We start from the raw sequence: 25296 nt of genomic DNA on the forward strand, positions 1-25296 counted from the left end.
GGTTCCTCAGTCCCAATGCCCCAGGTGAGCCATCAGAGAGCCATCCCTCAAACATGGGGCACAGGGAATGCTTGGCACTGATCAGGAATGGGAATAAAGCTGGGCTGGTGCCTCTGTTTGATTGGAAAAGGCCCTACAGAAGGAAAATAATCCCCAATGGCATTGTGGGCTGGTTGGAGCCCGAGCTGCACCCACAGGTGTTTGCCCTTAGGTTCTCCTCTGAGCTTTACTCACCCTGTTGTGAAAGCAGGAGTGGATGGAACAGCTGGTTCATTTCTGAATGGGGTGCAGAGGAAAACTGGGGGTGCTGCCCCAGCCCCAGCCCTGCTGAGCGAGCCCTGGGCCACTGCTGGCCCTGTTCCCACTGGGAAATGGAGCCATTGTCCCTGCCCCAGCTCCCTGACTGGGCTGGGGACAGTGACCCCAGCGCCAAGGACACAGCAGGGACACCCTGGTGCCACCCCCAGCAGGTGCCCGGAGCCCTGCCTCGTGCCCTAATGAGTGTTAATGAACGCTAATGAGCGCCAGGCTAATGAGGAGCCAGCCTCAGGGGCTGTGGGGTTTGAGTGAAGCCAAGGCTGTGCAGGAACTTTGTCACCTGGACAGGTCAGGCTTGGGAAACGCTGATTTCTCCCCTGGAAAATGTGATTTTCCAGGGTAAATATGGGCAGGCTGAGGCTGCAGGGAGCAGGATCTCCTCCAGAAGGGTGTTGGTGATGTCACAGAGATGGAGATGTCAGTGCACTGGAGAGGGAACACGGGGGGCACCTCCCATGGGATGGCTGCTGCTCCCCTTGTGCCATCACCATCCCACACCCCAGCAGATGCCAAGCACCGAGCCCAGTGTATTCCACTGCTTTTCCCGGAATTTTGCACCTCAGAGGTGTTTCTGGGGGACTCTGTGAGCAGGACCTGCTGCCCACGGAGCTGTCCCTGTTGGAGTTTGAAATAGAAGGTTTTTGGAGTTTTTTAGAGTGATCCAGCTCCTGTGGGTGAGGATGATCACAGTGCCCTGTGCAGGGGGGAGCTGGCCAGGACCACATCCCCAGCAGGCACCCAATGCCCCAATCCCTCTGTGCTGGAAGCCAGGGAAGGGCTGCAAGAAGAGAGCAGCAGCCAGCAGCTCGTAAAATAGACTACATGCTTTATTGGATTGAAAAGTTTTATGAAATGACAAAAAAAAAAAAAAAAACAAAACAAAAACAAAAAAAAACCATCTTAAATCAAGAGTTGGCAGATGTGTCAACAGTTGGTGGATCCCCAACCCCTTCTCCAGAAGCATCCACAGGTCTCTGCCACCACCACAAGCAGCTCTGGCCCCAACCCTGCCAGCCCCTGCCTGTGACAGCAGGGTGAGCCCAGAATTGGGGTACCCAAAAATCAGGGTGCCCACGAACTGGGGTGCCCCCAGAACCGGGGTACCCACAAATCGGGGTGCCCAAAGCATGGGGTTGCCCACAGAATCAGGGTGCCCATGAGCTGGGGTGCCCGGGCAGCAGCCCTGGCTGTGGGGCCGAGTGTGTCCCCCCCGTCCCCAGGGAAATGCAGGCACTTAAAAAGTCATTGAGAGGAATTTTTCACTTATCCCAAAGCAACAGTGAAATTGTTTAACTCCCACCTACGGAACAAAAAACACCTTTGTAGCCCTTCCTGAATTGTCAAGACACAAATATATTACTCTGGCATAAAGCAAGGCTCCAGGGCTCTGCCCGGCCTCCTCTTCCTCCCCACATCGTGCATCCTCCTCTGCCTCGGCAGGAGCAGCCCCCTGCCCACCCCCAGGATGTGTGGGATGGGGATGGAGGGGGTGGAGAGGACAGGGACCCTGGGCTCGGGGGACATCTGGTGCCAGGGAGCCACCTCGAGTGGGGTGGGAGGGGGGCAAGGAGGTCCCCTGGCAGCCCCGGGGCTGGGGGATGCTCCTGGAGGAGCTGGGACAGGGGGCAAGGGGGTGGAGCAGGGCTCAGCCCAGGGATGGAGCAGGACCCAGGGATGGAGCAGAGCCCAGGGATGGAGCAGAGCTCAGGGATGGAGCAGGGCTCATCCCTCGGGCCAGGCTCAGCCCTAGGAGGGAGTGGGAACTCAGCCCCATTTGGGGACCTGCTCAGTGGCCAGGGCTGTGATGGGGGACGCCCCGAGGTGAGGCAGGGGCTGTGAGCTGCAGGATGTGACCCACAGCGTGCTGAGGGAGGACGGGACAGCCCCTGGGAGCGGCTCAGGACGGGCTGAGAGCCGGGTCAGGCTGTGCTGGCAGCGGGCACGGCCGGCACAGCCAGGGACACCCCGGTGTGTGGCCTCGGGGCGAGGGGACACTGCCTGTGGGAGCCTCCTGTGTCCCTCAGCCTGCTCCAGGGGACGAGGACTCTGTCATGGTCCTGCCACCCAGGCACAGCCTGTCCCCTGCCCTGGAGAGCCCCCTGTGTCCTGGTCCCTCCCTCTGGCCCTGCCCAGCCAGGACAGGGGACACGGGGACAGAGGGGACAGCCCTGCTCCCGGGAGCCCCCTGCTCTTGGCGTGTTTGTGGCAGCTGGAGCTGGCACCAACACCCCTGGGGATGGCCCTGCCCTCACTGTCCCTGGTCACCAGGGCCCCCAGCCGGGGGCACGGCGGCTCTGGAGGAGTGCAGGGGGCTGGGGAGGGTGGCCGGGGCAGTAAAGCCAAGGACAGGGATGGGCTCCTCCCCTCGCCCGCAGCGTCCCCACCTTCCCTGGGCACCGGCAGAGCGGTGAGGGGACAGCCGCGTCCCCCGAGCCCCACTGGGGACATTGGGGACATTGTGGAGCACACGAGTACCGGCAAGGGCAGAGCCCTCCCTGCTCCTGCAGGGCCAGAGCTGCTCAGGACGGGATCCCCATCCCCGAGGGGGCCGGGGAGGAAAAGTGACTCGGAGAAATGAGGGAGAAGCGCTGCGAGCAGAGTCACCCCGGGGGAGGAGCCGAGCAGCCCCGGACCCTCCATCAGCCTGTGCAAAAAAGTTGGAGGAGGAGGCAGGAAAAACAAATTGATAACAACAATAAAAAATAAAATTAAAAAATAAAACAAAACCACATTGAAACCAAACCCAAAGGCCGCGTGGCTGAGCGGAGCAGGAGTAACTGGAAGCCATGCACAGCAAAGCCGGGACGGCAGCGGGCGGAGGGAGGGCAGGGGCGGCTCTTCTCCCGGGGGAGCCGGCGGCCTCGCAGCTTTCTCGTCTCGGAGATGAGGAAATAAATAAGTTTAAATAGCTCCTGCCGTGCCGGCGCCGGGGGTGACTCGGGGTGCGGGGGGTGCCGGGGCACGGCCGGCCCCGGGCCCGGCGGGGACGCGTCCGGGGGTGTCCCCCCCCGCCCCCAAACCCCTACTTCTTGGGCTTCTTGAAGATCTTTAGGGGGAACTTTTTCTTGCTCTGGCCGAGGTCAACCTCGTCGCCCGTCAGGCTGCTGTCCTCGTCCCCCGGGCTCTTCTTGGCGGCCAGCTGCGGGATGCGGGTGTTCCTGGCGCCGCTGGGCCGGCAGTCAGAGATGGGGGAGGGGGTGTCGGGCTCGGTGGAGCTGGGGCTGTGCGACCGCGACGAATCCGAGTGGCTGGGCTTGCCGGCCGCCGTCGGGTGGCTGATCTCCCCCAGGCTGGAGGACTTCTCCATGCCGTGGTTCACCATCATCATCTTCTTCATCGCCATGGGGCTCTCGGGCAGCCGCTCCTGCAAAGCCGCCAGGGCGGGGGGCTCCCCGTGGCGGCTGCCGCCGTTGGGGGTGGGCACGGCGGGGCCCGGGGCCGCGGGCACAGCCTCCTCCACGGAGCGGCTCAGCAGCGTGGGCCGGGCGGCCAGCAGCTTGGGCGCCGAGCTGGGGATGCGCTGGTGCTCGCTCAGGTGCGGGATGGAGGAGTCGGAGTCGCAGCGAGTTAAATCTCTGCGGTGGAGGCACAGACACACGGGGGTCAGTGCCGGCCCCGCCCGGCCAGCCCCGCACACACGGATGGGACGGCGGCTGAGGGGGCCAGGGGACCCCCAGGGACCCCCCGAGAGGCTGGCACTGAGCCCCTGGCCACCCCTGGCCACCCCGGCCCTGGCTCTGCCCCTCGGGGTCAGGGATGGCCGGCACGGGGCTCACCGCCAGCACCCCGAGCAGCTGGAGGGAGCGAGGACACAAATATATATATAATTTATAAAATATATAAATATATATATGATATATATATAACATATATATAATATATATAAGACGTATAATAGATATAACAGGTCTAATAGATATAATATATAGAATAGATATATATTATAGATATAATATATAGAATAGATACAATCTATTTATCCAGAACCGGGGTGGAGCCTCAGCCCTCCCCATGGATCCCAGCTCGCCCCAAGCCCGGTGTCCCCCCAGATCCCCCGGGGGTCCCTCAGCCCTCGCCACATCCGTGCGTGCCCCCCGGAGCCGCCCCGTGCCCGGCTCACCGGTGCCCAGCCCCGCCCTGCAGGGCTTTGTGCCCAGCCTGTGCCTGCCGGCCATGCCCGGGGGGCTCCCGGAGCCGCTCCGGACACTGGAGGCAGGAGCACGGGGAAATGCCAAGGCACAGCTCGCCCCTCCCGGCCCCGTGGCTGCTGGCCACACACACGGCCCCGGCTGGGCCAGCGTGCCCGGGCACAGGGGAGGGGGTGAGGGGGTGAGGGACCCCGGCCCTGGCCCAGGAACAGGACGGGGGAGCGGAATGGGAGGCGAATGGAAAGGAAAGGAGCGAGGGGGAGAGAAGCGACAGCGAGGGAGAGGAGAGGGGAGGTGCTGACCTGGCCCTGGAGACCCCCCGATCCCCGCTCCTGGCACTGACCCTGCACACGGGTCCCCAAACCTGCCTGAGCCCCCACATCCTCCCCTACAGCACCGTCAACATCAGCCTGAGGCAGCTGGGGACACCGGCAAGACAAGGGAACACTTCAACAGAGCTGGCACCTGTGGAGATGGCACCGGGCCCATGTTCAGGAATCCCAGAAGGGTTTGGGTGAGGAGGCACCGTAAGGATCACCCCGAGCCACCCCTGCCATGGCAGGGACACCTCCCACTGTCCCAATGTCCAACCTGGCCTTGGGCACTGCCAGGGATCCAGGGGCAGCCACAGCAAATCTGGGAATTCCATCCCAGCCTCTTCCAGGGAACAATTCCTAATTCCCAAAATCCCATCAAATCCTGCTTTGAAGCCATTCCCTGTGTGCTGTCCCTCCATCCTTGTCCCCAGTCCCTCTCCAGCTCTCCTGGAGCCCCTTCAGGCCCTGCCAGGGGCTCTGAGCTCTCCCTGCAGCTTCTCCTGTCCAGGTGAGCACCCCCAGGTGTCCCAGCCTGGCTCCCGAGGGGCTCCAGCTCCTCCCTGTGCTGGGCCACATCTGCAGGTGAGGTCTCACCTGAGCACAGCAGAGGGGCAGAATCCCAACCCCTTTCCTGCTGCCCACACTGTGGGACCAGCCCAGGGCACAGGGATTTCAGTGCCAGCTCTCGTGGCCAGGGCCTGTGCAGCTTCCCCCAGCAGTGCCCAGCTCCTTGTCCCCAGGGCTGCTCCCAGCCCATTGTCCCCAGGCTGTCGGTGCTGGCATTGCCCTGGCCCAGGGGCAGGACGTTGTCCCTGCTCCTGCTCAGCTGCAGAGCCTGGCACAGGCCCAGCTCTCCGGGCTGTGCAGGTGCCTCTGGATGCCCCATCCCTTCGTGCAGGGTGTGACACAGCCCCAGCTCCGTGTCACTGCAGTGTGTGGGGCTGTCCTGGCTCCAGTGTCCCTGTCACCAACAGAGACATTTCCCAGTGCCACTCCTGGCTCCAGTGTCCCTGTCACCAACAGAGACATTTCCCAGTGCCACTCCTGGCTCCCAGTGTCCCTTGTCACTGATGTTTCCCAGTGCTGGTCCCAGTCCTGGCTCCTGATGAAGGCACTGCTCACTGCTCTGCACAAAGTGATGGCACAGCTGCAGTCCTGGCACAGGGAGGTCAGACAGGCCCAGAACATTCTCCTCGTACTGGGATAAGGGCATTCCTTTAACAAAACCCATGGTATAGTCGGGCTCTGCTTCAGCAGCTCCACAGGAACACAGGAGAAGGGAACCAAACCACGAGAGCCCTGGGATTCAGCCATGGATCTCCAGCTGTGGGGAACAGCTCAGCTCCAGCTGTGGGGAACAGCTCAGCTCCAGCTGTGGTCAGCTCATCTCTCCTCTCCCCAGCAGCCCCCAGGCACTGCTGGCATTGTCCCTGTCCTCGCACACTGAGCCCCATGCCAGGGAGCCACTGGCAGAACGGAACAATCCCCAGGGTGTGAAATCCTGGCTATTCTGAGCCAGCAGCTGGGGCCCCTCCAAGGGACACAAGTGCCACGGGTCACACGTGTGGAGCCACCGAGCTGCCAGGGCCACCAGCGGGTCCTGCACAAGGTCACCGTCACGGCTGGTGGCCCGTGGCTGGCACTGGGATAACTAACTGGGATAACTGGGGTAACTGGGAACAGCAGCAGCCTTGGAGCACAGTGGGGTGTCGCAGCCCACTCCCAAAACACGGACACAGCCACACTGCTGGCCTGGGACACCTCGGGGTGCTGCCAGTGCCTGCAGATGGAATGTCACCACACTCCGCCAATGTCACTGCCACCACAACCTCCAGCTCCTGCAAGGACTTCAGGGATCTCCTGCTCATGGCTCACCACACCTGCCAAGGGGGATTCCTGCTGGGAATTCCTGCCTGGACACTCCTCTCCCAGGGAAGGAGCCTGAAGCCCCCAGCTGCACATGCTGAGCCTTGCTGAGATGCCACCAGGGTAGAACACCCACTTCCAGAGGTTTCTTTCATCCACAAATCCCTGGGAAGTGCCCCCTTCCCGGGAAAACAAAGCAGATTTTGGCTGCAGGGGTTGGCAGCAGCACAGAGGCAGGAGAAGGGGCGAGGCCGTGGGGCAGAGCCCTGGCACAGGACAGGGACAGGCAGGATGGGGCCCTGGCAGGAATGCAGTGCCAACCCCAGGGTGTGCCCGGGGCACAGCAACACCTCCTCCCTTCACCATCACTGTCCCAGTTCCATCTTCTCTTCCAGGAAATCCAACCCAGCCCTCCTGGCTGCCACAGCCCCACAGGAGCCATCCGGGTGGGGTCGGTGATATAAACCCTTTACAACACCCAGAGAGCAGCAAATACAGGAAGAAATGGATTTTTCTCCACTGAGGAGACTTGAAGGATGTGTGAGGAGGGTGAGGTCCCTTGCTGGGCTCTGGAGAGCTGCTCCTCTGCCTGCAGGTGTCCACGCAGCAGGGACCAAAGCCACCCTGGCAGCGTGAGCAGCACATGACAGCAGCGGCCGAGAGCCAAGCTCTGCTCCAGCAGCGTTTTCTTCCCAGAGAGCAGCGCTGGGAACCTGATCCCAGGACAGCTGGTCCTGCTGGGAGGTGGGACAGGACAGGGCAGGGCCTCAGTGCCACCACTGTGTCACCTCCTGGTGACACAGCCCTCCCTGCAGCACAGGGGCTGGGGTCCCTGTCCCCATTCCTGGTGTGGGGTCCCTGTCCCCATTCCTGGTGTGGCTGGGTGGGATTCCAGCCCCGGACTGGATGCACCACATGGGTTCCACCTCGCTGGAGCCCCAGCTTTTCCCTCTGGGCTCATCCAGGAGCTGATGGCCAGGAGGACACAATTCCCAATATTCCAGCTCTGCTCACACACAGCCCAGCTGTGCATTCCTGAGGGACACAGGGAAGAGCTGGTGACAGCTGCACCCACCAGAGCAGCAGCAGTGCCCACCCTGCCGTGCCAGGCTCTGGGACATGCCAGCACACAGGACACAGCCACCACGGCAGGGACAGTCCAAGGGACACCCCACAGACCAGGACACCTGGCACAGGCACCCCCTGCATTCCTGCTGTGGCACCCACGGGAGCTGAACACCAATGGCCAGGAATTTCTGGGACTTTCTTTGTCCCCAGATGAGCTTTTGGCTGGTGGCTCCCACAAGGAAGAGCACAAGAGCAGGACAGGATTGCTGGGATCTCACCGGCTGGGACAGAGACAGCAAGAGGAGTGGCCACTCCTGAGTCCAGGGCAGGACAAGGGGGAGGGAAGAGTATTCCCAGGATGCTGCCATCATCCCTGAGGAGGCTCAGCCAAGGCCTGGCCTGTAGCCCACAGATTCCCAGGATTATGCTCCTGAACTGTCACAGCACATTTTCAAGAGGAAAAGCTATCCCAGGACATGGCTGGCCTTGATGGGACCCCAGGAAGGGACCAGAGAAGTGTTTGTGCAGAGCAGCAGGAGCCCCTGACAGCTCATCCCTCCTGCAAAGCACAGAGAACCTGCCCAGGGAAATACCTGGCAGCCTTCCTCCATCCCAGCAGTGCTCCCTGCTCTTTTCCATGGATCCAGGCACTCCCAGCACCTCCACAGAGCTCCTGCCACTGCTCACCTGCCTAAGGCACGATGGATCTGCGTCCTCCTGTGCCTCCTCCCACCCACCAGGGTCCACCCGAGCCGGGAGGGAGGGAGGGAGGGGAGATGGGGATGGCAAACAGAAGAAGCAGAGAGCAAAGCATGGAGTAAGGAAAGCTTGGAGTACAGGAAGCTGGGAGTGGAGAGGAGCAGGGGAGGAGCAGGAGGAGGATGGAGAACAAACTCCTGTTTTTCCCCAGCCCTGCAGCCCGTGAGGGATTTCTCTGGGCAGGGCCCAGGAGCTGCCCTGGGTTGCCCCAGCAGCCACAGAGCCCTCCTGCCTCAGCCCTCTGTGCCTGGCTCTGGGAGCACCCCTGGCTGCTGGGCTCTGTGCACGTGGCACAGGGACCAAGCCTTTTCTTATGGAAAACCCCCAAATTTGCTGTGGGGCTGAGCTTGGCACAGCCCCAACACAAACCCAGCACCCTGCAGGAGCTGCGAGTTCCTCATTTCCCTGCGCTCCTGCCTCTGTCCCTTCCCTGAGCTCTGGCTCCCTTGCTGTGGGAGGAGGGCCTGGCCGTGGGAATTTGGGGGTTTGGGGGTTTGGTGCTGCTCTCCCATCCCCAGCAGTGTGACCCCCGAGGCAGGCACTGGCAGCACAAAGCTCTGTGCACACGCAGCCCCCCAGCCCCTCTCCCCCCCAGCCCGCAGCCGCTCTGACCTTACTGGTGCCGGATCCTCTGAAGCCAATTGCAAAAGAGAAGCAGAGAGTGAGGAGGTGAGGGGGGGCTCCCTGCCAGGGTGACCCCAGCAGGACTCTGGACACCCCAGCCTTGCTCGGGGGCAGCTCCTTGGACACGTTTCCCCTGTGAGCTCTGCCCAGCCTCGGCTCCGCTGCACGGGGAGAGCCTCAAGAGCTCCAGCAGCCATCAGGGGGGCACATTCCTCCTCCCAGGGGAGCCGGGGATCTTTGGGGCCCTGCTCTGCTGCTGGGAGGCCTTTCTGAGCCCCCCCCGTGGCAGTGGAGCTGCAGGGATGCACGAAAGGCTCCAGGAGCGGGGGTGTCAGGGAGGAGCAGCAATCCATCGGCCCCGCAGCTTTTGGGGTGCATCAGAGCAGGATCTGCTGGTGATGCAGTCGGATAAAACAATTAACAGCGACAAAACCTCATCTCTGGGCACCCAGCTCTGCATTTCTGCTGCTGGGCTGAGCAGGGATGGATGGTGGGGGGAGCTGCGTGCTGTGCTCAGCTGGAGCAAATCCCAGGGGGGAGGCTCTGACTCCTTCTCCTGCATCACCAGCCGGGCTTTGCCAGGGCAGCAGGGTGGGACAGTCCTGTTTGCACCCAGGGGTGCCCGGCTGGGCTCTGACCCCCCTCATTCCCTCCTAACAACCTCTGGCACCGGCCCCTTCCCTCCCCACACCGGATCCTGCTTCCCTCTGCAGTCTCAGGGGGTCTGCAGGGACTCAGGATTTGTCCTGGGCAGGAGTTAATTCCATGTGTCGTGGGCCCCAGGTGGAAATAAATCCCATTTAAACAGCTTTTCAGGACACAGGACACGAGCCCCAGGCTGGCAGGATGAGCCTTCCCTCCTGCAGAGTCAGGGAGGCAATGGAAGCAGGGACCAGCAGCATTCCCAGCTTTTACCAGTCCAACTGGGACAGCTGCAACTGAGCTCCCACTGGTAGGAGTTAATTAATTACTCTGCTTCTCATCACCCCAACCAACCATTACGGAATTAACTGAGATGCTGCTCTTTCATCTTCCATTGTGGAGCAGGTGCAGGAATTTCCCCCTCGGTGTTCCAGACTCCAGAATGTGCCTGGGGCTGCTCAGCTCTGAGACACAGGGGCAGGGAGGGGGGGAACATCCAAACCAGGGACTGGGAACAAGGCCAGGACAGATCCCAGCACCTGAGGGCAGAGGCACCCACAGGTAGGGGGATAATGGGACAATGTGCTGGCATGGGTGAAGATGTGGTGACTGGGAATGTTTCCCTGCCTGGAGAAATAATGCTGAAGGACATTCCCTCATCCTCTGCCTCATTCAGAGATTTCAGCCTTCTCCCAGCAGTCTGCTCCCCAACACTGAGGAGATTGTTGGTAATTGTGCCATGGGGAAAGCATGGAGCAGAGATGGAATGAGCTGTCCAGGGCCACAGGCAGCACCTGGCAGGGACAGGACTCCCAGGTCCATCACAGCCTTGCCACACCTGCAGGGACACCTGAGGCCAGAGCTCACATCCCACTGATCCAGGGCATCCCACACCTGCAGGGACACCTGAGGCCAGAGCTCACATCCCACTGATCCAGGGGATCCCACACCTGCAGGGACACAACTCCTGGGCACTGGCTGCACCCCTGGCCCCGTGGGACGAGGATGTGTGAGGAACCTGATCCTGTGCTTGGGACACACCACAAACACCTGAGTCCTGTCAGGGCCCCCTGGAGCACCAGGCAGGATTCCTGCTCCTCCCTGTCACCAGCACAGTGAACTGGGACAGCTCTGGGATTTAGGATGGAGGATAACTGGGATTTAGGATGGAGGATAACTGGGATTTAGGATGGAGGATAACCAGTCCCCAGGATGTGCCAGCTCTCCAAAGAGCCAACTGAAAGGGACCAAGGTAAAGCCAACAAAAGCAGCTCCAATTCCCTCCTCAGACATTCCTTAGCCAGAACACCCCCATTCCTCATCCCTACCACACCAGAGGTGGAGTCACTCCAGAACACATCCCTGAACTGCCACCCTAGCCCCTCTGAAAACCATCCCAAATTTCTCCAGCTGCTCCCTCCTGGTCCCCACCCATCGTGTTCTGTTTGCAATTCTCTTGTGAGGACCCAGGGAGGTCCAGGCTTCAAATGAGGTCAGGTTTGGTGGTCACTTCTGTTACCTCCTCACATCCCCTTGTTTAGGGAATACCGAGCCCCTGGGAATTCTCATTTGCTCGGCTCCAGTAAAACAACAGCAGAGCACCTTGGGGTGCCCCCACTGAGCTGGTGGGGTGGGGATGGCTCATGGAATCCTCCTCAGAGACTCCAGCAGCTCGGGAGAGCAGCGGGAGGAACAAAAGCAGATAAATCACGGAATAAAGACCCGGAAGAAAAGGGCAGCAGGAACGTGAGAGAAAGAGCACCCCAGAGCAAGCGTGAGCTGTGAGGCACGGCAGGCAGGAGGCAGCTAGAAAAGAAACAGCAATATACCCAAAGCTCCCAGTGCGACAGCGAACTCCAGAGGTGACATCAGGAGGGGGCAGGTCGGGGATGGAATCCATCTGGAGGAAATAAGAGGTGGTGTGATGGTAATAGATAGGGTGGAGATGGCAAGCAGGAGCAGCGGTGGTGGTGGATGAGGAGCAGGAGGTGGAGGAGGAGCAGGCAGGCGATGGTGCAGGGCTGGAGCCGGGCGGGTCGCAGCCGAACGAGGCTCCGGAGCTCAGGCTGGGCATTCGGCGCAGGGACGCTCGGCCCGGCCGTGCCAGGGCACCGGGCTCGGCCTGAGCCTCTACCAACCTCTGCGAGCCAGGGCCGTGCTGCGGCTCCACCAGGCGCTGCCGGACCGTGCTGCCCAGGGCTGGAGCTGCAACGACACGGGGCACACGTGAGGCATGGCCTGGCCACGGAGCTGTGCCACCCCACCGGGGCCACCCCCCCGGGGCCATCCCACTGCTACTGTCCCACGGGCACCATCCCATCACTGCCATCCCACTGGCACTGTCCCACCCGTGCCATCCTATCAGCACCATCCCATTGACACCATCCCATCACTGCCATCCCACTGGTAGTGTCCCACCATCCCTGTCTCACCAGTGCCACCCCATCAACACCATCCCACTGGCTCTGTCCCACCCGTGCCATACTACCAGCACCATCCCATTGGCACCATCCCAGCAGTGCCATCCCACTGGTACTGTCCCATCACTGCCATCCCACTGGCACTGTCCTACCATCCCTGTCCCACCATCCCTGTCCCACTGGCACCATCCCACTGGCACTGTCCCATCAGTGCCATCCCATTGCCACCATCCCTGTCCCACTGGTGCCATCCCATCAGCACCATCTCACTGGTGCTGTCCTACTGGCATCATCACAGCAGCATCATCCCTGTCCCACCATCCCTGTCCCACCCTCCATGTCCCACTGGCACCATCCCAGTCCCAGCAGCACCACCCCACTGCCCCTGTGCCCCCAGCACTGTCCCAGGTCGTGCCAGCAGTTAAGGCCTGTTTAATGCAGAAGCAGCTTGAAGCTGGTGCTGAACATGCTGGATTAATGCCCAGCCCATGGAAAAGTCCAGCATTGCTGATGGAGGTGCCTCTGAACACCTTATCTGAGCATCCTCCCTGACACACAGAGTGGCTGCAGTGACTGAGCCCTCCTGCAGCCACCACCCCCCTCCTGGAGAGCCACAACTGGGCACTTCAGGGCCATTCCACCCCCACGGACATCTCATGGCTCCTGCCCTGCTGCCTGGGTGGCACCTTCAGAACCCAAAGCAGGAGCCCCAGGTGAGCAGGGCAGTGTTGGCACCTGCAGCTCCAGTCCCAGGGCTCAGCTCTGCTCGATTCCAGCATTGCTGTGCAGGGGCAGCACCAGGAGCAGAGCATGGAATCATACAGGGATGGGGTTGGGAGGGACCTTAAACCCCACCCAGTGTCCCCCCTGCCATGGCAGGGACACCTCCCACTGTCCCAATGTCCAACCTGGCCTTGGGCACTGCCAGGGATGGAGCAGTTCCCTGGTTGGTTGATAATATTGGGGTGGAGAATAGGGGGCAGGAATTGCTCCCTGGCAGGGTGGGCAGGGCTGGCACAGGGTGCCCAGAGCAGCTGTGGCTGCCCCTGGATCCCTGGCAGTGCCCAAGGCCAGGTTGGACATTGGGACAGTGGGAGGTGTCCCTGCCATGGCAGGGGTGGCTCTGGGGGGGATTTGGGGTCCCTCCCAACCCAAACTTTCTGGGATTCTGTGCCTGATTCCCCCATGCCTGAACTGGTGACTCTGGCCCAGGAGGCCTCTCCTGCTCCCAGCCTGTTCCATGATGGAATGTTCCATGAGGAACATTGTCCTCTGGTTGCCAATTCCCCCTGCTTTGGGGCCCCCCATGGGAATGTCCCTCGGAGCCCCAGCACCAGCTCCTGAACTGCCTTCAAAGCTCCTGTGGTCACACCTGTGGTCACACCTGGCTGCCAGTGGAGCCCAGCAATCCCTGAGCAGCTGCCTGTGCCCCTCATCTGCCCCAGGGTCACCCCCAGAGCCAGGACAGGCCCCTTCACCTGCCTGGAGCCTTGGGAATGCTCCCCTCCATCAAGGAAAACGATCCCAGGGCTGCAGCCCCATCCCAAGCCAACCATCCTGGCCTCATCCCATCCCTTGCTGCCATTCCATACAAGATGTTCCCTCTCTGGCAGGAGATAAGGTGTTCAGGATTGCTCAGGATTTCTTATGTGCATAAGAAATTAATGTACAGATGGGTTAAAAAGATGCAGAGACAGGAAAGCCCAGAATGGAGGAGGAGGAGGAGGAGGAGAGCTCCTTTGGGAATGGAAGAACCAGCAATCCCTGCTCTGGAAACTCCCAGTTGGGCACACAGGGCTGCTCTGGCAGAATGACTCAGGACTGAGGGATCCACAGGGACACATTCCCAGTGGAAGGAGGAATAATTCTGGCAGCTTGGCCGTTTCCACACCCCCAGGTGAATCCCAGCCTTTCCCACTGCTCAGGTTTGCTGCTCCTTGTTCCCTACAGTGCCCATTCCAACCTGGAATTTTACACCATCCACCTTCTATTGCAGGATTTTGTTTTTCAGCTCCAGAGCTGCAATTCCAATTTGGGAATCTCACAGTGGAGGGTTCACAGGGATGTGACTGCAGAGTAACTCACTGGGGTGATGAGTTTCTGCTGCAGGTTTCTTCTTCCCTTGGGCCATTTTTTCCCCTGTGGATTCCCTGTTCTTTTCCTGGTGTTCCACCTCTCATTTCCCAACTCAGCACCTCTGTGCTCTCCTTCTCCAACATTTACTCTGAGCTCTGGAGCACAGGCTGGAACCTCACTCCCCAGACCCACCACTGCCCTCCAGACCCAAGTTTCACCACATTCCCCAAATTCCCTGCCCAAGGAAAGCCCTCCCTGCTCCAGGCTGGCACACCCAGCTGTGCTCCCCAGGGAAGGTGCCAAAGGGAGCCAAGGCCAGGAGGCTGAGTGCCACCCCCATGGCACTGGGCTCCAGGGGACAGGTTTCCCTAGGAGGTGGCACTGCTCAAAAATAAATTTAGGGGTTCTGGGGGAACTTGGCACGGGCAGCACCTGTGGGGAGGGAAGGAGGTGGGATGGGACAGGGAATGCTGTCACCTCCTCCCGGCCTCACTGGGTCCTCAATCTCCACCTCAGGGGTAAAATGGAGCGAGTCCAAGCCCCCAGACTCCCTAACTGCTCCCAGGAGCTGCAGCTGAGATTCTTCATCCCACCAGACTCTTCCAGGGTTAGTGCAGGTGGCAGTGGCTCAGTGAGGACAGATACATTCATTAGTTCCCGTGCCAGAAAGATGGAAAATTGGTGGAAGTATTTTAGTCCAGAAGAAGGCCAGAGGGCAGAATAAAATAAAAAAAAGGAAAATATAATTGAAGAGAACCAAACCAGGGTATTTCCAGAGGGACTGATCCTCCGAGGACAGCGAGGAGCGGTCGCTGAACCTGCGCCCGAAAAGCCAGGCTGCATCTGGGGGGCAGCCAGGGAACAGCAAACAGAGACATGGGCTTTACTGGGAGAAGCACCACGGGTCCTCTGCAACACATCTGGGCACGAGAAACTCGGCCCTGCTCTCCTGAGGGTTTGTACACAAAGGAAAAGAATCCTCCAGGGAAAGGCTCTGGGGATCGGGGTGTACAGGGTGTGCCACCTGCAGGGAGGGGGCAGCTGGGCAGGAGGGTGGGCAGGAAGGTGGGCAGGAGGGTGGGCAGGAGGGTGGGCAGGAGGGTGGGCAGGAGGGTGGGCAGGAGGGTGGGCAGGCTCTGCCCAGCTCTGGGATGATGGAAGTGCTCCCTGGGAAGGTCTCACTGGAGTGTGAAGGAGCTGAGGCTGAACTCAGGGCTGAAGGCTCACACCTGGCCCAGCTGAGCTCCTCAGGTGTCCCCTGGCACTGCCCCAAGCATCAGTGCCCACCGGGGCTGTGCCAGGGCTTTATCAGAGATGCCAGCTCCATTCTGATGGTCACTGGTACTGACAAAGAGCAGGAGGTCTCTGCTCCCTGAAGCTTTCATGTCCCAGCTCACCTGACCCCACACACTGTGGCTGCAGAGCCCTGGGAACAGGCAGGGCCCCCTGTTCCTCCTGCACCACCCAAAGCCTCAGAGCTCTGCCTGCCCCTGGGCCAAGCCCCAGGCTGAGGGGACCCTGGCCCTGGCACCCAGGGCACCTCCTGCAGCACATGGTGCCAGCCCTGACACCCTTCTGCTGCTCCCTCCTGCTCCCCCAAACTGCCCTGGCTTGGATTAAATCATCCAGAGTGGCCCAGAGCAGCCGGGGCTGCCCCTGGACCCAAGGCCAGGTTGGACACTGGGACAGTGGGAGGTGTCCCTGCCATGGCAGGGGGGCACTGGGGGGGCTCTGAGGTCCTTCCAACCCACTCAGTGATTCCATGATCCCATGGCAGTGCCCAGATCAGGGGGCTGTGCCCTGGCCAGGTGCTCCTGTGCCCCCAGGCTCTGTCACTGCCCCTCAGCTCTCTCAGCAAGGCCCAAAGGGAAGCTGTTTGGAAAATGCCCTTTGGGGAGAGGCAAGGCAGGGTCTGGGCCAGCTGAAGGCAGGGCTGGCTCAGGGCTGCTGCAGAGAAGGTGACAGTGACAGTGACAATGTCCCCCAGGCCAGGAGCTCAGCTGGGGGGTCACAGGCACAGGGTGACCCAAGCTCAGCCTCCCTCTCTGGGATCTGGGCTTGGCAGAGCAGGGACAGCCACCCTGGGAGCTGCTGCTCTTTGTCCCCAACAGAGAGGGACAGAAGGAGCCCCGGGTGACCCCAAGGCCTGCACAGAGCTGGAGCTGAGGCTGGCACACTGCTGCTCCCCCTGGAATGGTGCAGGGTGCAGGTCCTGCTGTGCCTCAGGAGGGGACAGCTTCGAGTCCTTTAAATCCCTAAAAAAGTGCCCAGGCCAAGGGGCCATGGGGACAATCCCTTTTCCTGCTCACTGCCATGTCTGCCCTGCCTTTGCTTGGGGTTTTTTGGTAAATGCTTAAATCACTGGGTTGACCAGAAGGGCACAGATAGAATGGAATGATAATTAACAATTTCTAAATGACCATTTCTGCTGGAATGAACAGGCTCCAAAACAAACTCCCCCAGCAGTGGGGCCTGGCCTGTTAAGGATGTTCCTGACCCTGATGGACCAACTGTGCTCTTTGGGCATGGAAACCCCAGCTGGGATCAATTATTGCCTCCTGATGCAAGTGAATGAACTACAGACCCAGGTCTGCTCTGTGCCACTGTCCCCAAGCACAGCAGACACAGCCCCCATTCCCAGGGAGCCCCCATTCCCAGGGAATCCTCAATTCCCAGGGAACCCCCATTCCCATGGAACCCTCCATTCCCATGGAACTCTCAATTCCCATGGAACTCTCAATTCCCAGGGAGCCCCCATTCTCAGGGAGCCTCTAGAGCCCCCATTCCCCCATTCCCAGGGAGCTCTCCATTCCCAAGGAACCCCTCATTCCCAGGGAGTCCCCAGAGACCCCACTCCCAGGTAACCCCCATTCTCATCCCCATATCCCATTATCCCATTATCCCACCATCCCATCCCGTACATTGGATGGACATGGGTGACACCAGCTCCTCGTCCAGGTCATCCACGTCGTCGGTGATGATGAAGTGGGAGGGGTTGGGCCGGGGCGTGCCCATCCAGCCCGGGTCGATGTTGAGGGCGGAGGCCAGCGAGGGGATGCCGGGGTTGTTGACGATCTGGAAGCCGCAGAGGAGCTCGATCTGCTGCCAGCGGTGCAGCCGCTCCCGCAGCGCCGCCGTCACCTCGCTCAGCGCTTGTCTGCCACACCACACACGGACACACGGACACACGGACACACGGACACACGGACACAGAGGGGAAAAGAGCCTGAAACCTCCTGCAACTGAGCCCAGCTGACACTGCAGACACTTCTCCTTCTCCTTTCAGGAATGTTTAAAAATTAAATTCAAATAATGCAATTTAGACCTGCAGCGGTAGCTGAAGTGCTCAGGGCTTGGCTGGGGACAGGGACACACGGGACAGGGGGACAGAGAAGGGAAAACAGCCCTGAAGCACCAGGAACAGTCCAGCTGTGTATGCTGACACTGGAGACACTTCTTGTTCCCAGTTCAGGAATATTTAAAAATCAGATTTAAATAATGCAATTTGAAAATGCAGTGGCAGCTGAAGTATCTGGGGAAAATAACAAGGGAATGGCTCCCAGTGCCAGAGGGCAGGGCTGGGTGGGATTTTGGGAATCAGGAATTGTTCCCTGGCAGGGTGGGCAGGGCTGGCACAGGGTGCCCAGAGCAGCTGTGGCTGCCCCTGGATCCCTGGCAGTGCCCAAGGCCAGCTTGGACATTGGGACAGTGGGAGGTGTCCCTGCCATGGCAGGGCTGGCACTGGGGGGGATTTGGGGTCCCTCCAACCCAAATCATTCCATGACAATCCCTTAAGCATCCTGCAGCCTCCCAGAACCTCGTTTTGCCAGGACTTTCAATTGCTCCAGGTAACTGTGATCCCTTGTTTGTCACAGGTAAAATCAGGTTTTTGATGAAGAGCAGCAAGTCCAAGCCCAGGTCATTGAGGACAACAAAAGTTGAGCAAAATGAGCCCCAAGGGCCCTGCAGAGGTGAGGACACTGCCTGGGACAGGGCAGGGACGAAGGGGTGAGGGAGGTGTTGGGCAGACACTCACTTGGCAGTTAGGATTTTGTGATCAACATCATCCAGAGAGGAGCTGTGAGCGACGTGGAACGTCCCAAAAAGGGTGTTTCGCTTCTTTTTGATCTTTTCAGCCTGGAATATCAACACAGAAAGGTCACAGGGAGAACCCAGCCTGAAGATTCCTCCAGGCCCTGCACATGTGAACAATGGAGTCACTGGGGAGTGCTGCTCTCCCTGCCAATGGGCTGAGGAATTCACCAGCAGCAAGGAGCAGCCTGGGGATCTCCTTTCAGGGCAGAGTTGGGGTCCCCATCCCTGGAGGGATGTCACAGCCCTGTGCATGTGGCACCTGGGGACATGGGGCAGTGGTGGCCCTGGCACTGCTCTGGGGGATTTGAAGGTCTCTGAGGGTTTCTCCAACCCAAACCATGAATTCCATGAACCAGGTGCCTCACTCAGTGAAGAGCTCTCACACATTGGCTCCTCTCCCCATGAATAACCCCCAAACACACCCCAGGGTGTGGGCTGGGAAGATTTTTGGTTTGAGGTTGAGTTTGTGTCATTGTATCACAAATTAAAGTCTCCTCCCACAGCCCTTCCATTCCCAGCTGCAGTGGCATGAACTGGGACTCAGGAGAGCCAAGGATGGGGATGCAAGAACTGACACAGGTAAAGGAAAACTGTTGGAATGTTAAAATGTTCCCAATCGAAGCAGATGAAGGCAGACAGAGATTTCTCTCCTGGCTGGCTCCACATGGCCATGGGGACCAGGACAAGCCACAGCAGCTCCCTGGGCTCATCCCTCAGGGCTGGCACACAAAGCCCACTCAGGAATTTGGGGATGATTCACTGCCTGTGCCTGCTCCTCACCTGCAGCAGGGATTGTGCTCAGAGCTCCAAAACCTCCTGCCCACGAGTACCCAGGGCAGCAATCCCTGCACAGGCTCCCAGGGCTGCAGGCTCCAACAGAGCCCAGGCTGGGACCTGCCCATGGCTCAGAGCCTCATCCTCATCCTCAGCCTCATCCTCAGCCTCAGCCTCAGCCTCTCCCCTGCCCATACCTCGTCTGTGCTGCACTTTTACAAGATACAAATTTAGGGGTGAAGAGAGAAACTGTCCTTGAGCTGAGGGAGGGCAGGGATGGGATTTTGGGCAGGAATTGTTCCCTGGCAGGGTGGGCAGGGCTGGCACAGGGTGCCCAGAGCAGCTGTGGCTGCCCCTGGATCCCTGGAATGTTCAGTTCCAGGTTGGACATTGGGACAGTGGGAGGTGTCCCTGCCATGGAATGAGATGAGCTCTAAGGTCCCTCCCAGTCCAACCCAGCCCAACCCAGCCCAACCCAGCCCAACCCAACCCAACCCAACCCAACCCAACCCAGCCCAACCCAACCCAACCCAACCCAACCCAACCCAGCCCAACCCAGCCCAACCCAACCCAACCCAGCCCAACCCAACCCAACCCAACCCAACCAACCCAACCCACCCCACTGTGGGATTCCCTGACTCCACAAAGCACAGGAGATGCAGAGGAACCAGCTCTCCCCACACTCCCCCATGGCTCTCAGCTCTCCCCACGGTTGCCCCAGCTGTCCCCATGGTTGCCCCAGCTGTCCCCACGGTTGTCCCAGCTGTCCCCACAGTTGCCCCAGCTGTCCCCATGGCTCTCACCCCCTCCTTGGCCACCAGCAGCTGTTTCTCTGCGTTCTGTTTCTTGATGTTGTAGTACTGCACCTCCACCTCGTGTGTGAGCTGCAGCCACTTCTGCAGAGCCTCGGGGGCGGCCCAGCTGCTGTGAGACTCCAGCTCCTTCTCAGCGTTCTTCAGAGCCATCCGCACCTGGGGACAGCCAGGACACCGTGGGGACACCGTGGGGACACCGTGGGGACACCGTGGGGACACCGTGGGACACCGTGGGGACAGCCAGGACACCGTGGGACACCGTGGGGACACCGTGGGGACAGCCAGGACACCGTGGGGACACCGTGGGGACACAGAGCCATGGGGACAGCCAGGACACCGTGGGGACACTGTGGGGACAGCCAGGACACCGTGGGGACACCGTGGGGACACCGTGGGGACACCGTGGGGACACAGAGCCATGGGGACAGCCAGGACACCGTGGGGACACCGTGGGGACAGCGTGGGGACACTGTGGGGGCACCGTGGGGACACAGAGCCATGGGGACACCATGGGGACACAGAGCCATAAGGACACCGTGGGGACACCGTGGGGACACCGTGGGGACACCGTGGGGACATGGCCAAGGGGACAGCGTGGGGACACAGAGCCATGGGGACACGGCAGGGACAGGGCCATGGGGACACAACAGCGGGGACACCATGAGGACAGAGCCAGGGGGACAGCATGGGGACAGGGTCAAGGAGACACAGCCATGGGGACACCATGGGGACAGAGCCATGAGGACACAGCCGTGGGGAAACTGTAGGGACACAGCCATGGGGACAGAGCCACGGGGACATTGAGGGGACACAACCATGGGACAGAGCCATGGGGACACAGCAGTGGGGACACCATGTGGACACTGTGGGGACACTGTGGGGACACTGAGCCCTCCCCCAGCTCATGCCCCTCGCTGCCAACCCCAGGGAACAGCAAAAATCTCTGCAGGTGTTGGAACCCTGGGCACTGAGAATTTCTGACTTCCTGTGCTGACACTGACCCCAAAAAAACACTGAGGCCGTGGAGAAGCTTCCAAAATTAATAAAACTGGAATTATAAGTGTGCAGTTTGAATAGGAGTGTGTAATATTTCAGAGTGAAAAAAATAAAATTTAAAGTCTTAAAATATAACAATACATAAAAAGCAAAATAGAAGTTTTAGAACGGAAATTTCCTTCTTTTTCACCTTCTTCTTCACGAGTTTAGGAAGTACTGTGTAATTAAATAAAAAAATCTGCATTACAGGCCACAGGTGATTAATTATTAAATTAAAATAATTTGAGTGTCCATTCTTAATTAGACAATTTTCCCTTACAAGGCCTTGTAGAGAAAAAGCTATGACTCCATTTTTAGCTTGTTAGCTAGAAGTGCTGCAGAACTCACTGTAATATAAATAAAAATTAATAAACATCTGAGTCCAAACAAAAATACTGTCTCTCATGCTTTTAATCCTGACCCTAACAAAAAGAAAAGAAAAAAAAAGAAAAAATTTACACACCAAACATCAGCTGAGGACCCTGCAGCCCCACAGAAAACCCTTCAGTGCTGGAGACCCTCAGGAATGAACTCAGCTCTGCAGTGCCCACCCTGGGAGAGGCTCTCCCAGCCCTGCTGGATCCCACAAACCTGGAATTTTGAGCTTTCTGAGCTTTCTGGCACTGCCCCCCTGCAGAACACTGCTTTGGAGCTGAGCCCTTGGCCAAAGCTCCCAAATCTGAGTGATGGAGTTAAAATCAGGGCTGTGGAGTTCAATAGAAGTGTGGGATTGCACATGGGGAAGGGTTTGGGATTTGGGGTTTTTATAATACAGTCACAGGGATGGGACAAGAGGGGGGATTTGGGGTGGGGTCTCTGTGGGTGCTCATCTTCCTTCTCCTCCCTGGTTTCAGGTTGTGGTTTCTGGTTGGTCACTCAGTGTCACACTGAGGGCCAGGGGAATTTGGTTATTGGGTAAAAGGATCAATAATACAGGTGTGAATTCTCTATTGAACTGTTTGGCTTTAGGAGACCTTTAGCACTGGATCCTGCTCCGTTTTGCTCACTTTTAGCTGGTGCTTAGAGGTGTTACTGAACTTTCTTTAGGTAAGATTTAATAAACAACCAAGCCCAAACATGAGAAAATTCATTTCCTTTGTGTATTTTTGAATCCTGGCTCCGAGTGAAGGCAGAAGAGACAAAGCACTAATGAAGTAATTAAGTGTAAAGCAGTAATGAAATGGTGCAAACAGCCCCCACTGTCACAGAGCCTGGCAAGGGAAGGTGTCCCAGCCTGGGCAGTGAAGGGACAGGCAGGAGCCCCTGCAGGGATGGGGCACTGTGCCCCACAGCCCCCAGAGCTCAGGGCTCCGTGGGGTTTCACGGCCAGAGCAGCTCCCAGCCCTCCCCTCGTGGGTGGGTGGATGCACAGAAAGGTTTTTGTGGAGCATTGCTCACACTTGGAGCTGCTCCCTGCATGTGAGCCCAGCCCAGGGGGGTTTAGGCAGCTCAGAGCCCCTGGGTACAGGCAGATACTCAGAATTTCCATATTTTATCCAGCACCATCCGTGCAGGAGCAGCCCCGAGGCACCACACACACGAGCTCAAACACTTCTACCACTCGTGTGTGATTTAGGGGAGCTCAAAACAAAACTGCCCAAAGCAGTCCCAGAGTGCCAAATTCAGTCCCAGACCCTGAGTTTTTCCTGTCAGACACCTGCAGCAGCTGCTCCCACCTGAGCAGAACTCTGAGCATCACCCACAGGCATCTGGGATTTGGGAATAACGAGAAAACACGGCTGGGAAATCTGTCACTGGGTGCTCGGGGGGGAGGAGTGCTCACAAAACTCCCAGGAACACTTTTAGGGAATGGTGAGAAAGGGAAGGGTGGGAACAGGCAAGGACCAGTGGCTAAAGGAGTGCCCACAACCCAAACCCTCGTGGTTCTGCAGGGAATCTGTGCAAACAGGAATTGTTTGTGTGTCTCCATCCTCCTGGGAAGATCTTTAAGATCCCATTTGGATCAGTAAGAGCAACAATTTCTAAGGAAATTTATAAAAAAGTTAATACTCTGTCCTGGTGAGATTCCCCAGTGCTGCCTCCAGCCCTGGGACACCGAGAGCCCAGAGGAGCCCTGGAGCTGCTGCAGGGCTGGAGCCCCTCTGGAGCCAGGCTGGGACACCTGGGGGGGCTCACCTGGACAGGAGAAGCTGCAGGGAGAGCTCAGAGCCCCTGGCAGGGCCTGAAGGGGCTCCAGGAGAGCTGGAGAGGGACTGGGGACAAGGATGGAGGGACAGCACACAGGGAATGGCTCCCACTGCCAGAGGGCAGGGCTGGATGGGATCTTGGGCAGGAATTGTTCCTGTGATTGTGGGGAGTCCCCAGGCCAGCTGTGGCTGCCCCTGGATCCCTGGCAGTGCCCAAGGCCAGGCTGGACACTGGGACAGTGGGAGGTGTCCCTGCCATGGCAGGGGGGGCTCTGGGGGGGATTTGGGGTCTCTCCAGGCCAAACCAGTGTGGGATTCTCCTCCACAACTCTGTCAGTGCTCTCTGGGTCCGTGGCCCCACGGGGTCACTGGAGGGTGACCCAGGGAGGAGAGAGGGGTGGATGAAGATCCTGGGACCAGGACACTTCTCCATCCCACACACCCAACTCCAGCAGGACCACCCAAACCCTCCAGTGTGGCTTTGGTGCCAGGAACGAGCTGGTGCAGGAGGAGGTGTTGGTTAATCCCTGGGAGCAGGGAGGATGCTGAACTGGGAGGAGCTGTGGGGTCACAGGGGGTGACTGGTTAATGTCACGAGTGTCCTGGAGCTGCTGGCCCCGTGCTGGGGTTATGGTCACACAGTGCTCAGGTGGGACACTCCAGTACTCACCTCCTGAGGGATGAGGAGGCACTGAGGAGGCACTGAGGAGGCACTGAGGAGGCACTGAGGAGGCACTGAGGTCAGGCCAGCTCCAGCTGCCCGGGCTCCTTACGGGGGGAACGCAGGGGGGGAAGGGCAAGGGGTGAGAGCTGGGGCACCTGGGGCCACCCAGCCCTGCCTGTGCCCAGAGCACCCTGCCCAGTGCCTGCCTGGGCCAGCAGGGACACCACACACGGCTAAGGAAGCTCAGGGACCCCTGGAGGGGCTGGGTGGCCACAGGAGGGAGGCTGGGTAAGAGCACTCCTGGATCAGGCACCGTGGGCCTGGGGGCTCTGCTGTCCCAGGCAGCAAAGGACAATTCCCAGGACACTCCCAGGGTCCTGCCCTGCCTGGACAAGCCCTGCACTCCTGCCTTGTTTTCTTCCCCATGGTGACAAAAAAGAGCAGACACAGCTGGGAGGACACACACATGACCTTGGAATATTCCAGGAACCTGCCTGGCTCCCAGCTTCAGATTAAACTGATCTGTAACTTAGAGCCAGGTGAGAATTGTCCCTCAGGTGAGACAGGAAGCAGCTGCTGGGATTGTGGGTTTGGATTTCCTGTGGGTTTAGGGAGGTTAAGGCTGGATACTGGGAAGATTTCCTTATGGCAGGGGTTGTCCAGCCCTGGCACAGGCTGGAGGCACATCCATGGAGGGATTTAACAGGATGTGGCAATTGGGGACATGGTGGCCTTGGCAGTGCTGGGGAATGGCTGCCCTTGATGGGCTCAGAGGGCAACCCTTACACACCCCTGTGATCCACGAGGAAACACGGAAAGCAGGACTGAACTCCTCCTAAATGTGTCCCAAAACCATGAACACAAATAAAGAGAGACTGTGTGCACGGGGGAGGGAGCCAGAAATCCCAGAGGGTGCAGCTCCAGGGCCAGTCCAGCCTCTGCTCCTGCTGGGATGTGTCAGGTGCCTGTCCTGTCCAAAACCAGGGCAGTGACTGGGATGCAGAATGGACACTTTGGAAAAGACACCTGGGGCTTGTCCTCCACAAAGGGAAGGGGGAAAGCAAAGGCAGAAGAGCAGCAGCACCCCTGGATTCAGGGGTGGTGGAGAGCAGTGAGGAGGTGTCCCTCAGGAGCAGGAGTGGCACTGGGAAATGTCTCTGTTGGTGACAGGGACACTGGAGCCAGGAGTGGCACTGGGAAATGTCTCTGTTGGTGACAGGGACACTGGGAGCCAGGAGTGGCACTGGGAAATGTCTCTGTTGGTGACAGGGACCCTGGAGCCAGGAGTGGCACTGGGAAATGTCTCTGTTGGTGACAGGGACCCTGGAGCCAGGAGTGGCACTGGGAAATGTCTCTGTTGGTGACAGGGACCCTGGAGCCAGGACAGCCCCACACACTGCAGTGACACGGAGCTGGGGCTGTGTCACACCCTGCACGAAGGGATGGGGCATCCAGAGGCACCTGCACAGCCCGGAGAGCTGGGCCTGTGCCAGGCTCTGCAGCTGAGCAGGAGCAGGGACAACGTCCT

The 25296-nt window shown here is 59.3% G+C and overlaps 1 protein-coding gene across 9 annotated transcripts in view; it reads right to left on the bottom strand.

Moving 5' to 3' along the window:
• Positions 1-1124: 1124 nt before the first annotated feature.
• Positions 1125-25296, bottom strand: part of STIM1 (stromal interaction molecule 1) — a 69396-nt gene continuing 45224 nt past the window's right edge. For 2 of the 9 annotated variants that reach the window (XM_088160556.1, XM_088160557.1), the window contains exons 8-13: positions 19911-20078; positions 18275-18375; positions 17160-17395; positions 15001-15081; positions 11572-11947; positions 1125-3893 (exon numbers count right to left, since the gene is read on the bottom strand). In XM_088160556.1, coding sequence (XP_088016682.1) covers positions 3341-3893; positions 11572-11947; positions 15001-15081; positions 17160-17395; positions 18275-18375; positions 19911-20078 — 1515 coding nt within the window. In that variant the 3' untranslated portion in view covers positions 1125-3340. Of the gene's footprint in view, positions 3894-9088; positions 9108-11571; positions 11948-15000; positions 15082-17159; positions 17396-18274; positions 18376-19910; positions 20079-25296 lie in introns of all 9 variants that reach the window. The other 7 variants (XM_088160562.1, XM_088160561.1, XM_088160559.1 and 4 more) reach the window with 6 other exon arrangements.

The sequence above is a fragment of the Sturnus vulgaris genome, chromosome 2 (genome assembly GCF_052056855.1).
Source record: "Sturnus vulgaris isolate bStuVul1 chromosome 2, bStuVul1.hap1, whole genome shotgun sequence".
In the NCBI taxonomy this organism is placed as follows: domain Eukaryota; kingdom Metazoa; phylum Chordata; class Aves; order Passeriformes; family Sturnidae; genus Sturnus; species Sturnus vulgaris.